General features: G+C 35.0%; 1 protein-coding gene across 5 annotated transcripts in view; it reads left to right on the top strand.

Annotated features, from left to right (window-relative positions):
• The window catches only part of Tm9sf3 (transmembrane 9 superfamily member 3), a 78502-nt gene that overhangs the window by 1587 nt on the left and 62635 nt on the right, over window positions 1-14280 (top strand). For 3 of the 5 annotated variants that reach the window (XM_004838577.4, XM_021253131.2, XM_021253130.2), the window contains exon 2: window positions 8509-8704. In XM_004838577.4, coding sequence (XP_004838634.1) covers window positions 8509-8704 — 196 coding nt within the window. Of the gene's footprint in view, window positions 1-3576; window positions 6136-8508; window positions 8705-14280 lie in introns of those variants that run through there. The other 2 variants (XM_087185046.1, XM_087185045.1) reach the window with 2 other exon arrangements.

Genomic DNA, 14280 nt, shown 5'->3' with positions numbered 1-14280 from the left:
TTTAAAAGCTACTGTGTGAGACCCAGAACTTTTTTCAACTGTATTGTTGTACCATATAGACATGAAGATTTCAGAATGCTGGTCTTTTTTTGTGGGTTGTTTTTTTTTTTGGTACGGGGGATTGACTTGGGACCTTGCACTTCAGAGGCAGGTGGTGGAACCACTGAGCTAGATCCTCAGTTCTCTTTCTTTGTGTTTTATATTGCTATATGTAAGGTAAATGCATTAAAATTTAGTAAATTAGGGCCTGGGGATTTAGCTCAGTGGCATGGCACCTGTCTCTCAAGCCCAAGGTCCTGAGTTCGATCCCCAGTACAGCAAAAAAATTTAGTAAATTAGGTGTGTATAAAGGACTTAGAATAATTTATAAATTTAAAAAATAAATGCTAATTTCAGTGAAATTTTATTACTAGGAATGATTTTTTTAATGCAACTAAATTTTCTTTTGTGTCAGCATTGATGAAAGGTTTTTGTTGGGCTGGGGATTTAGCTCAGTGGTTCTGCTGCCTGCCTCGCAAGTGCAAGGACCGGAGTTTAATCCCTGGTACCAAAAAAACAAAAAACAAACAAAAAAAAAGGTTTTCGTTAACTTTTGTTAACTTAAAATATATTGTATATGAAATGCTTGCTAGACAAAAAATTTAGAATCCATATCATTTCTTTGCATGTCTATGTTCAACTGCTTTCCTGTGATTACACATTATTAAATACCTAAGTGTTACAGGAAGCATAGCATTAAGATGTAAGTAAGGTTCAAATAAGTATCACTTTTAGTATAGTTTTTTTGCTGTTAGTCAAATCTTTCATTTTTTCTAGGTTTCTTGAAAATGTGTCTTGAAAACTTGACATTAACCTTAGCCAGATAACAGTACCAGAAGGGCTGTGGGTATGTGATTTTTTTTTTTTTTTTTTTTTTTTTTTTGCCCCCTAGCAAGAAGGTAGAAAGAGCTAGTGAAAAGAGAATGATACTGTTAGAGGAGACAATTGCCAAGGGAAGGTTGCTGCTGGGTGGATGTTTAATAAATACTTGTGGAATTGAATTAATTCCACAGTTAATTAAAAGAATAGCTTTCAGAAGCTAAAGGCTGCCCTTTCGATTAACTTTCTGTGAAGACTGTTTCCAGGTAGAAGTAAAACTAATGGTTTTTATAGCAATATATGCTAGACATTGTTCTAACTGCTTTATATGTATTAAATCCTATTAAATATACATTAATGATCCTGTGAAGTGAATATTATACCCTTTACAAATGAGGAAACTGAGGCCAGAGTGATAAACTCACTTGCATGAGGCCACACCTCATGCTCTAGGTGGGGTAGAGGTGGGTTTTGAACCTTTTCAGCTGGGTGTAGTAACACATTACTGTTGTCTGTAATCACTCAGGAGGCTGAAGCAGGAGGATTGCTAGGAGTTCAAGGCCAGCATGGTCTATATAGTGAGCTGTCTCAAAACAGTCTTTAACACTTTCAGCTAATAAGCTCTACTACTGCCCTTTATCCTAAAACTAGGACTAAAAACACTTGGTATTAAATTGAGTTGGTCTCTATATTGATAGTATTATAGAGTGCTAAGGAAATGTTTAGATTGGTCTAGCTGCATAAGTTATTACTAGGAAGATGTTTCAGTAGTATTAAAGAGGGATAAAGTAACTTCCTGGACTATATATAATGGATTTGTTATCTGAAGTCACAGTACTGCTTGATTTAATGCTCTGCTGCCACCATCCTGAAATTCTTAATTTTTGAACAGAATCTTGTATTTTTATTTTCTACTGGGTCCTACGATTTAAAGTACATGTGTATGTGTGTATACATGTATATATACATGTGTGAATGTATATGTATATATGTGTGTATATAAATTAGAATATATAAAGATGTGCTTGGGCTGGGTATTTAGCTCAGTGATGCTGCGCCTGCCTCGTAAGCGCAAGGTCCTGAGTTCAATCCCTGGTACCAAAAAAAAAAAGATGTGCTCCTTTTAATTTTTTTTTTTTTTTCTGGTACCGGGGATCAAACTCGGGTCCTTGTGCTTGCGCAGCAGGGGGAGAAACCACTGAGCTACATCCCCAGCCTGCTCCTTTTAATTTTTAAAGGTTGAATCAGGACTGGTGATGTAGCTCAGTGGTGGAACACTTGCATAATATGCACAAGGCCTTGGTTTCAGTCCCAGTATTGCAAAAAAAGAAAAAAGTTGAATCATATGGATTATAGGACATATAATTGAAATTAAAATTGAAGAAAACTTTCATGAAAGAGAGAGACTGAATTGTTTGAAGGGTCATCAAAAGGCTCCTTAATAGTAAGTGAAAGGTAGGAGTATAAGGTATAATTTATGCTTGTTTGGATGAAGCACAAGAAAACATCTATAGTTAAATTGCTATGTCTCCTAAGATACCAAAGGACTTTATTGAAAACTATTTCAAATTAAGAATCATAGAACTGGGAGAATTTAGAACTGGGAAGACTTAAGATTAATCCAAAATTCACTTTCCTAATGGCTGAAAGAACTCCAGTGGCTAGCCCAAGGTAATAGAAAAATTGGACCTTCCTGATTTCTGGTCCTCCTTTCTGCCTATCTTACATGTTTAATTTCCATAGCAGCAGTATGTAAAAATGTCCGGACTAAAATACCAAGGGCAGAGTAATCTTGGGGCATTTTACGGTTCACACTGTAGCCATGGGATTTATGAGTTCTGTTTCCTCAACAGGATCACAAAGTCACTCCCCTTTCCTGGTCCTCCAATCTGTTATATACTCCAAGCGATGGTGGCTTGGCACAACCAGTAGTATTTAACCAGTGCTTATTGAGTGACTCAAATAATTAGGGAGCTACTAGGGACAAGGATAATACTGTGTTGGAAGCATGAAACTTGCTTAAACCACAGTGAACAAAGCCAGTCCATTGTTTATTTAAAGTGCATAGTCTTGGATACGCCTGTGTAATTAGGGTCCTTATCTAGACCAAAATCCCATTTCTTTATGACCCATCACACTTCTGGTAATTTTGGAACTTCTGTGCCTATGATAACTTATTTGACCTCTGCCATTAAATGGTTTGTATATGTGTACACTGAATGAGTTGAAAAATGGTTTATTTGCTTTACTTTCGCAAATGTCAACCTTTTGTCTTTATTTCTCTTAGGAATGTAGGAACTCATTTTGGTAGGGTGGGATGTGAGAGAGAGTCTAACTATGTAGCCTAGGCTAGCCTTGAACTTGCTATGATCCTTCTGCTTCAGCCTCCTGAGTGCTGGCATTACAGGTATGCACCACCACTTCCACCTGAGTATAGGATCTCCTGAAACGTATTTGGAGATTTATAAAGAGAATAAACTATTTTGTGAGTGAGTTTTTGAGTGCTGTCATATAAATCTAGTTTTTAGGAAATTTCATAATTCATTGTCCTATTTTCAGCCGCACTCAATGATAGTCTGGAGGTTTTTTTAGGTACAAGGTTATTTTGAGAAAGAACAGTTATCTCAAGAGACTATTAAAAATATACTTGTAAGGGCCGGCGATTTAGCTCAGTGGTTCCGCTGCCTGGCTCACAAGCACAAGGTCCTGAGTTCGATCCCTGGTACCAATAGTAATTTATTTGTAGTAGAATTTTGATGTGTTTTAAATAATTAAAAGGCTTTGAAATTTTAACTTCTGAAATACTTTCAGAACTGGATTTTGCTTTCTCTGATACTGTATTTTAAAATAAACTTGTCATCTTCCCATGCAAATGAACAATAGCATTTGGGTGTTTATTCTGATCTTTCTACCCCTTGCTAGTCAATGTAAATTGTGAGTTCTTTATTCAGGTCTTATAAACAGAAGTATCTCCTAAAGTGTTCCTCCTGAGAAAAATTAATTGGTGACCTCTGACAAAGAGGAAATCTTTGATCCCCCTTTCCCCTAGCACCTACCCAGAATATTTAAACGAGGGCAAATGTTGTTGACCTATTGAGGAAAAGGAAAAAGCTCGGTCTATTTGAGGTTAGAGTACAAGTAGCTTCCTAGAATGGCATTTTCCTTTAGGGCAGATTAAGGGCTCAAATAGAAAAATCGTTCAGTTGGTTTGTACACCTACACTTTTCATATTTTCTTAATTTAGTTTTTTGCTCTTTGGTTAGTGAAGCTGACTAGGAGTTAGCAAAGCTATAGCCTTGAACTTGTAAATTTGATACTGATATATAATATTGGACATGTTATTTAACATCTTGTTCTTTTTTTCTTTTAGTCTATAAAATGGAGGAAGTAATAGGACTACCTTACAGGATTTTGAGAAGATTAAATGTTCACGTAAAGATCTTAAAACTATGCCTAGCTCATCATATGTACTTTTAAAATGTTAACTAAAGAGGTATTGTTACCAAAGCTAGTGAAAATGATGTCTTGTTAGGTATTGGTCAATTAAGACTTTACCTAAGGATTTGAGAAAGGAAGATTTGAACAGTAGTGAAGGGTAAGTAGAATTTGACTGAGAAAAGGAGAGCATTATAATTAAGGGGGAATGACAAAGTGAAGCATAAAGGGAAGACCATGTTGTAACACTTTTGGCTGGAGTGGATAGTCTCTAAGTTGGATATAACAGTGAAATTTTTCTGAGGTCTGGAAAATAAATAGGTGAAGAATGAAGGTAGCCTGAATTGGTCTTCATTTGGCCACTTCCCCAGCTACCTCAGTAGTAGCAATTACTGTCACGCTTAGGGGTACCCTGAAGCACTGCTGTGATTCCTCAAAATCCTGCTCCCCTTCTTCTGGTTATACTTTGCAGGTAAGTTATAAAAGTTCACCTTTCTCAGTGTCATTGACCGACCAGCTTGAAGGTTTTCCAAGGAAATATTTAAAAAGAGCTTGATAGGATTTCCTGGAATGTTTTGGATGAGAGTTAGACTAATCTTTCAAACCAGTGGTTTGCTGGAGGAAAGAATCCTACCTGCCACTCATTTCCCATAGTGTTGGGGAGCTCAGGGACTTTGTCTGCAGCTTTTAAAAAATATTTTTTCTTTCCCTTAAGCTAAATGAAGTCTTTTTTTTGGTATTTTCTAACTTCAAGATGTTTTAAAACCCATTTTCTTAAGAAAAAAGTACTCTCGACCTTAATTTAGGAGCTGTTACTCTCAGGGACAATCAAGGACTGAGATGAAAGTAAGCATTTTAAATTCATTGTATCTGACCAAGGCCTGCATACAAAGCAACAATAAGCAAGTATTGTTTTCGCCTTGATGCTCATCCTAAACTCTGTGTGTGTATATTTGTAATTACTGTTTCATTCCTCTTCCCAGACAAAATCTTAAACTACAAAATGGTATGAATTTTGTTATAATACTTGTATCACATCATTACAATTCTACCAGGCTGTCAAGGTTTTATGAATGTTTAGGTCACTTAATAATATGTAGTTAGACACACACTGTAAGGCTGGGGATTAGCTCAGTGGTTCCGGCGCCTGCCTTGCACATGTAAGGTCCTGAGTTCAATCTCCGGTATCCCCCCCCAAAAAACCAAATCAAACACATACTGTAGCACTTGAATGCTTTAGTCCTATGTTTGTATAAAATAAAATGAATGCCCTAATTTAAAAAATGTTTATGTTCAAATTGTTTATTTTTAAAGGAATATGTATACTGGGATTCATAAGTGAAATGTCTTTGCATTTATTTTCCCAGTTGTATAACATTCTGTACACTCTTAGCAGGATTCATGGCAAGGTTCTCATTACTGGTTGCTCTATTTCAGTGTTCTAATCTCAAGTGTTATTACTTCTCTTTTCTTGTTTCTCCACATAAGTACTATTGGAGTCAGTGCATGTACTTCAAACTTCTTTTAGTAAGTTGCCAGTGAACTTTACATTTCAGCATTTCTTTAGTGTTTTCCAGTCTTATTTATTAAATACTTGTGTTTTTTGTACTATACAGAGAGCATTTCACCCTGATGAATAGGTTTCAGTTGTAGCACGAGGTCTGATCAGTTGGTAGTAGTTGGTTTAGAGCACAGGTTTGAGAATTCTTCTTTTTTTCTTCCGACAGATCTTGCTGTGTAGTTCAGACTGACCAGCTGACCTTGAACTGACTGTGTAGCCCAGGGTGGCCTTGAACTTGGGGCAGTTCTCCTGCCCCAGCTTCCTGAGTGCTGGGATTATAGGTGTGCACCACTGCATCTGTTTTATTTTGAGAATTCTGAAATCTCTCTCTCTCTTTTTTTTTTTAGCAGAAAGTAGTACCTTAATTAGTGTTACGTGACCTTGAGGATTGGATGGAAGAGTGGTGACATATGTATTTATCAATCCTCAAAATAAAAAGAATAGTTATGAATGGGGATGTATGGGTACATTAACATTCCTTTGATTCATTACTTCATAGATGAAAATTACCTACAGTTTTTCTGAACCTGTTGAAGCAGCTTATAATTTTTTGTATTGTTATTCATTTTGACCCTTCTTTGCCAAAGCAGAATTAATTCCTTTATTATTGCTATAGTAGCTCTTTATTACCTTAATAATAACACTTCTCTCTTGTTAATCATTTACTTATTCCACTGTGGATAGTGAATATCCTAAAGGAAAGGAGACTATTTTATTTATATTCTTAATACATAACACTGTGCTGGTATGTGTCTTGTGTATGTTTTTTTGATGACTTATATGACCAATGAGATATTTACAGTGCTATATTTGAAGAGGAGGTGACTAGTTTTAAGTCTTAGGGTGGTAGTGGTGATGTGAATCAAAGTGAAGAGGCAGATGTTTTGAATGGAAATAGACAAGTTAAATGTTTTTTGGTTTTCTGGATACAAAGGTGTTGGAGTTTGAGTCTCCATGTTTGAGGGAATGATAGTACGTACCATTGGAAAAGTTGAGAAGGGTAGATTTGGGTGGGATGAATTTGGTTTTAGGGATGTCAGTTTTTAATTGAAAATATTTATTTAAGGCTGGGGTTTTTTGGCTCACTGATAGAATGTTTTCCTAGCATGTATGAGGCCCTGGGTTCTATCCCCAGCACCACAAAAACAAAACAAAACAAAATATTTTATTAATTGATTAGTTTTAGATGGAACATGGGAGTTAACCCATTTATGCTGAAGATTGTGATTTTTTTATTTTTGCATGGAATTCATGTACATTACCTAGAAAAATTTAAGGAACAAGAATTTAAAGAAAAAATTTTTTTATTATGTTCCATTGTTATAGTTGTGCCAAAAATGGAACACTTGGCATAAAAAGATTAAGGATTTCTTATTTGGCTAGTTGGATAGCTATCTTCTTCTGTTACTTCAGAACAGCCTGCCTTACTGAAATTGTTTCTTGTGTTTATTTTTCCCTTTAGACATCAATAAAGCAAGGAATATGTCTTGTTCAAGCTGAGTTCTCAGTTATATACAGTTGCTGGCACATGTTAGGCATTCAGTAAATAATTATTCAGTAGGTTAACTTATGCATCACTAGTTGACTTAAATGTTCCTTAAGGTAGCTCAAGTTAATGTGCAAATTAGAATTACTAGTTTTTAAATTACTTAGGTAATTACACAATCATAAGGATTTTAAACTTGTAGAGATCTTAGGAATCTCTGGCCGATCTTACAGTTAGATTTTGGAAAGGTAAAGTTAGCTACCCCAAGTCATTGGACTGCAGTCCATATCTAGCTATATATAGTATTTGCTGATGGATAGAGTCATTGAGAAAAATATGCCCATAGTACATGTCTTTCAGGCTAATAACAGATGGGATGTTGGCTTGGATGGACTTGTGGTGGTTTCATAGAATGGCTCTTCTTCTATTTTTAGTCATTTCTTGCTAGTACTTTGACCAGTGGCAGCATGAAAGACTAGAAAAGAAAGGAGGTTTTATTTATGCATGCTGGCCACATTAGTTTGTTGTTTTTTTTTGTTTGTTTGTTTGTTTTTTGTACTGGGGATCGAACTCGGGTCCTTCCACTTGCGAGGCAGGCTGCAGAACCACTAAGCTAAATCCCTGGCCCTTGGCCACATTAGTTTTTAAAAAAATATCTAATAATTAACATGGAGTTTGGGATAAACTGTTGATTTTGTTTCCTCCTTCCTTGCCCATGTTAGCCTGGTGAACTAAGTTGGTTTTAGGTTTACTGTTGTTTAATAATATAAATATTAATTTTAAACATATTCTTATGAGCTATTGGACTTTGTTTAAACACTATCGTTTGTAAAACAAAGTTTAGAAAAGGTGGATCCTGAGACCACAACCAGGAGATACAATTTTAAAATTTACACAGTTTGATTTTTAAGGAATGGATGTTGATCATCAGATTAAACATCCAGTAAATTATTTTATAGCCTCTTGAATAATGAGAATACACTTTTTGGGGGAGGGGGTACCGGGGATCGAACTCGGGTCCTTGCACAGTAGGTGGCGAAACCACTGAGCTAAATCCCTGGCCCCGAGAATACACTTCTGTTAGGAACAGATTACATTTCCTTAATGTGTGTTAGATTGATGTGTAATGTGTTTGTATGTGTATTCTTACTTGCTTTTCTTGTTTCAGTATCAAGATAAAGAGGAAGTTGTCTTATGGATGAATACTGTTGGGCCCTACCATAATCGCCAAGAAACATACAAGTACTTTTCACTTCCATTCTGTGTGGGGTCAAAAAAAAGTATCAGTCATTACCATGAAACTCTGGGAGAAGCACTTCAAGGAGTTGAATTAGAATTTAGTGGTCTGGATATAAAATTTAAAGGTAAGTAAACCTTAATAGTTCTTACCGTATGAGTTAGACTATAGACTGGTTAACTTTGGCACTTCTGACATTGGGGCCAGATGATTTTTTTTTTGTTATGCGGGGCCCTTGTGTTCATTGTAGGATGTTTAGCAGAGTAAATTGTTAACACAGCTATGTTTCCTTAACATATTTCTTCCTCCAAAGTGTTTTCTAGTGAACCCTCTAGTGATTAGATATATGTAAGCCAGGGAAGGCCCTCATAAATTTGTAATTTCTGGAGGTATGAGATTATACTAGTTTCTTTTTATTCATTGAAAAGGAAGTTTGTCCTTTTTATTTGTTCATTTCTTCTTTGTAAAAGAGAGTCTCTTTTGTATATGACTTGTACTCTGAGTAACATTTTGGCTTTTCTTTTAAGCTCATGATATTAAACATATTACCAATTGTTATTCTCTAATTATTTTGTTATGAAATTTTGTTTTATCTTTTCATAGAGTGCTTTTATATTTATTAATATCCACTTGTATTACATTAAAATGAAAATTTTAAAGAGATAATATGGTTATTAAAGAAATTTTGTGTAAACCCTCAAATTTAGATTTGTACTACTAACTCAGTGTGTGCTTATCAATGTATTAATATGCTCTCTGACCCCTATAAGATTCTGAAGTTTTAAGTCAAAGACTTGTAAATTTGGAAGAAGAAATCTTCATTTATGTATTATGCAGTTGTCTATCAGGTTCTTTGAGTGTGTTTATGCTTTTTGTTTTCCTCTGTGAAGTTTGTGAGAGTACGTTTCCTTCATAGGCCTTCTTAGCACCACAAACTAAAGCTTGAGTAATTGAATTTTTGCAGATATTTGATTAGGTGTCTTCCTTTTGAATAGAGTATGGATTTTTTTAATCTGGAGCTTTGAATTTTAGTTCCATTTCTTTTACAATTTTTTTTTGTTTTTAAGACTAGAAAGTGTTTATTGAGGGAAAGATAGTTTCTGTCTAAGAGTGACAGAAGGGGACACGGAAAGTGGGTTGCATCTCACATTGATTTTATTAAAGTTGTTTACTTCAGTTTTTTTTTTTTTTTGTGGTACTGGGGATCGAACTCGAGACCTTGCGCTTCCGCAGCAGGTGCCGGAACCACTGAGCTAAATTCCCAGCCCTTACTTCCGTTTTGACCTCATTATTCCCATATGTAAAATGAATGTGTAACTGCCTTTTGATATTTTTTAGCACTTTGTAGAAAAAGATGTAAAATAAGATATCTTAAAAGTTAATTTTTCTTTAATTTTCATTTGCTAAATTTTCTTGTGATTTTTAGAATTTTAAAACATTGTGATTGGAAACAGGTATATATATTTACATTCTCTTTCTCTCCTTGGGGCTTAATTATAAAGTTAAGTTATAAATTTAGACTACAGTGGTGTGGCTTGTAATTTTATGAATAATTGTAAACATGCCCTAAGGCTTGTGTTTTAATCGGATGATTTAAATATTTAGTTACAAAAAAGGTGGAAACAAATTATATGTGATCTTTGAGAACCATAGTTTGGTTTTTTGAGGGTCTCGCTGTGTAGTTCAGGTTGGCTTTGAATTTTCTATGTAGCCCAGGCTGGGTTTGAACCTTCGCCTATCCTCTTGCCTCAGCCTCCTAAGTTCTGGGATTACAGGTATGTGCCATCATGCCTGGCTTGTTTTATTTTTTATTTTTAAACCTTGCAGAGTCTGTCAAGCTGAATGAATTAGCATTGTTTTGAAAATGAAGGTCACTAGAGAGACTATTTTAAGGAACTAATGATAGTTTAGGCCTAATGTCCTACGCCTCTCATTTAAGAATTTGTACAGTTTTTTCTTACATGCTAGTGTTAGACTAATTGAAGACAATTTAGAGAAAATACATAAAATGTATAAGGGTGGACTTAAATTAGGCATCTTTGAACTGGGCTTGAATTTATTACCCTCTTAATTTTAGAATGTACCTCTTAGAACCTTGCCTTTATAGAGTAGAAGAAACATGTGCTTTAGGTCAGAAAGACTGTAACCTGTCTTCTATGTACCTGTGGTTTTAGGCAAATTATTCATAGTCTTCATCTATGAAGTGTGGAAAATAATATTTACTTGATAGAATCATTGTCATATTTAAATGAGATAATATATTTAATCAGTTTCAGGATACATAGCCATGAGAGAAATAGTAATTTTTATGATGATTACTGGCCCCATGGTATGGGCCTATAATTCCAACTTGATTTTGTATAGCAGTTATGAAAGAGTGAAATTAATTTATTGATGATAGAATTTGATTTATCCCCAAGTTGCTGCACTACTCTTGTGGTCCTTCCAGCATAGGGGCAGTATGTTCTTGTTCATTATTATATCTCTTGCAAGTAAGAGATAGTAAGTTCTTAATAATCTAATACCCAGATGGTTTATGCCTACTTGTTCTCATATAATTGATTGGTTCATTTTGATTGTTAGGTGATCTGGAATAGTAATTCCTAGCTAGCGGAGGTCCCTGCTCAGGGCCTTTCCCTAATTTGAGAATCCTGAAATACAATAAAACATATTAATCTTTGAAAATCAATGACTTGTGGAGGAGTCCTTCCTTCCATTTGTTTTATTTATCTTTCCTTGAGTTTTACTTTGAATATTCCATCTTAATAGAGGGGTAAAATTATTATACAAGTATTTTCTTGTTATCTAGAGTGAAGTGCTGAGACTACTGGAGATAGGGAGAAATGCCAAGGCCTGCTTAGAGCCTTACATATTTCTAGTTCAATAATTCTTCAGTTTGGCTCTTTTGATCCTCAGTATGGGATATTTCCATCTATAGATCTGCTTGGATGGTATAGGCCTGACTGCCGGAGGGTGGGGAAAAGGGCTTAGAGGAATGGCAGGCCCTCTTATTCAGAGGAAAGAGTTTTACCTAAAATCATTCCCCACTCTGTTTTCATCCTATCTTCTTTTCCTGTTTTGGATCCTCAAAAGTTTTCTAGAGGAAGGTCTGCCTCTGGTCTACTGCAGGGGATAAGTTGAGGGTATTTATTTAGTTGTATGAGGGGACTTGGGCATCCGGTCCCTCCATGTAAGTATCAGCATGCAGTTCCCTTTGTGTTCAGCCCTACATCTGTCCTGTACCTTTCAAGTCTTGGGTGCCTCCTCAGTGTCTTTTTTGAGTTCTGTGACACCTGACCCCTTCCTTCTTCAGGTATCTTAGAAAATGTGTTATGTTTCCCCCAATTTATGTGGCATTTATCATCTTTCATTTTTTTCCATTTTTCCAAAATTTGTTGAAATCTTTTCTCTACTGTCTTCTCTTCTTTCTGTCATGGTGAACTAACTTTTTTCTTTTTTTAAAATTCCTTTACTGATATTTTGATGCATTTCAGGAGGGGGAAGAAACATACTTATGGTTAAATCTGTCTTGTTTAATTGGAAGCCTGGAAACTTGATGAAATATTTTGTCCTGTTGGTTTCAACTAGTGTTTTAGCCAGACCAAATAATTAAACATGAAATTAGTCAGTTGTTTGTATTATATTTTTTATTTATTATTAGTGATTCTTATATTGCCTGCAGATTTGATGAGTATTGTTTTTTTATAAGTCCTTATTTGTACCATTTATAACATCATTCCCCTCCAGATTGACATCTTTATTCCCCCCAAAAGGAATGTATATGCATTATTTTCTGATTTTAACAGTGATATAGTTTTAGTGTACACAATTTAGTATATATAGAAAAATATAGAGAGGAAAATAAAAATCATCTGGATATAATTACCATTGTCATTTTGGTATACTGTATTTTTTTCAATTCTTCTTTTCCTTTCCATTCATCCATATTGCTTTAAAATATATAAACGTTAAGTTTGTTTCATATGTATGTTTTAAAAAAGTTTAACAGATCTTTATATTGTTTATGTACCAGTGTTGTAAGCATTTTTTATTTAATAAGTTAGTTTTTATCCTGCTTATTTTTTCTTAAAATTTTGAGTTTATATTGTTAATTATTCTTCTAAATAAGGCTGCATAGTAGTCTACAACTTTAATACTATAATTTTTCTTCATTCCCTAGTTGTAAATATTTTAATTGGCCTTCCCTTCCTCCCTCTCTCTTCTTTCTCTCTCATGTCTTTTCTCTCTCCTTCCCTCACTTCTTTCTTTTGTTGTTTTTTCTCTTTCTCTTTTTTCTGCTACTACAAATGACAAAGTATTTGGCTTCTCTTATGCATAAGTATTTTATGATTTCTTTTTTTTTTTGTACCGGGGATCGAACTCGGGTCCTTGCGCTTACGCAGCAGGCGGCGAAACCACTAAGCTAAATCCCTGGCCCGATTTTACTAGGATAAATTCTTAGATACAGAATTACCAAATTAAAGGTTGTAAACATTTAAAGAAAGTTTTTGATACTTAGTACTGAATAGCCATTTAACAAAAATTGCAGTTTATGTCACCAGTCAGGTTGATCAGTTAATCAGTACTCTTAGTTTTCAATTAACTGTAAATATACCAGTTTATCTAGTCCGTATTTTCTTTTAATTCATTTGGTAGTTGTTGAGTGCCTAATTGCATTCCAGCACTAGGTAAGCTCTGAGTATACAGAGTTCAGCCAGGAGCTCTGGCTTCAGGGGTTCATAGACCCTCTGATACTGTACACTTAATTTTGTATGCATGTGCATTTTTTGGAGGGGAAAGAGAGATATTACTTTGGTCAAATTCTCTAAGGGGTGCAAGACCAAGGGCATTTAAGAACATGGTGAAGAATACATCAGTATTTTGAGTTCATGAAGCTTTGGGAAGGAGGTAGTGCAGATGTTTTTGTTTTATAGTTGAGGGAACTGACAGGTCCAATGAATTACTTTTTTTCATGTAGCTAAATAAGTGATGATCTCAGACTGAAACTCATTTCTGCCTACTTCTATACATGTTGGTAGGGATTTCATGAAAGACTTTGCTAAATGCTGCTGAATTTGAAGTAGAGTATTTCTGACTTTTCAAGTTAGTAATGTAGTAAAAAAGCATGAATATTTATCACATTCTTAAAGTTTTGTTACTCGTCTGGAGTAGTACAGGAATTGAAACATTGAAGCTTAGTGTCCAGACTACCAAACCTTGCCTGTTGTTTGAACTTGCCAGTTCATAACTTTGGTGTTTTATTCCCACCCCCCAAAAAGTATTTATATTGGTGTTTTGTGTTTTTGGGTTTTGTTTGTTAGTGGTACTGGGATTGAACCTTAGGGCCTTCACACTGAGCTACATCCAATTAAAAAAAATTTTTTTTTAATTTTTATTTTGAGACAAGGTATTGTTAAGTTGATAAATTACCCAGGCTGGGCTCAAACTTGTGATCCTCCTGTCTAGAGTTCTGGGATTATAGGCATGTGCCACCACACCTGGCTACATTGGTAAAATCTTAATTTCTTCTTCTTCTTCAGAACTCATAGGTTGTTGCTTACCTGAGAAAGATATGTCCTATTATAATTTTCAAGCCATAACTTATGGTGGTTTTCCAGATTGTTTTTCAGTTATTTATAACGATGAACAGTGAGTTGGCATGTTTATATACATTGCATTAGATTTCTTCAAATCAGCTTTCTT

This window comes from Heterocephalus glaber, unplaced genomic scaffold (genome assembly GCF_053883595.1).
Source record: "Heterocephalus glaber isolate CG9 unplaced genomic scaffold, H.glaber_assembly_v1.0 deba00001497, whole genome shotgun sequence".
In the NCBI taxonomy this organism is placed as follows: Eukaryota; Metazoa; Chordata; class Mammalia; order Rodentia; family Bathyergidae; genus Heterocephalus; species Heterocephalus glaber.
The sequence above is the reverse complement of the archived record's forward strand: the minus strand, read 5'-3'. Positions and strand labels throughout refer to the sequence as shown.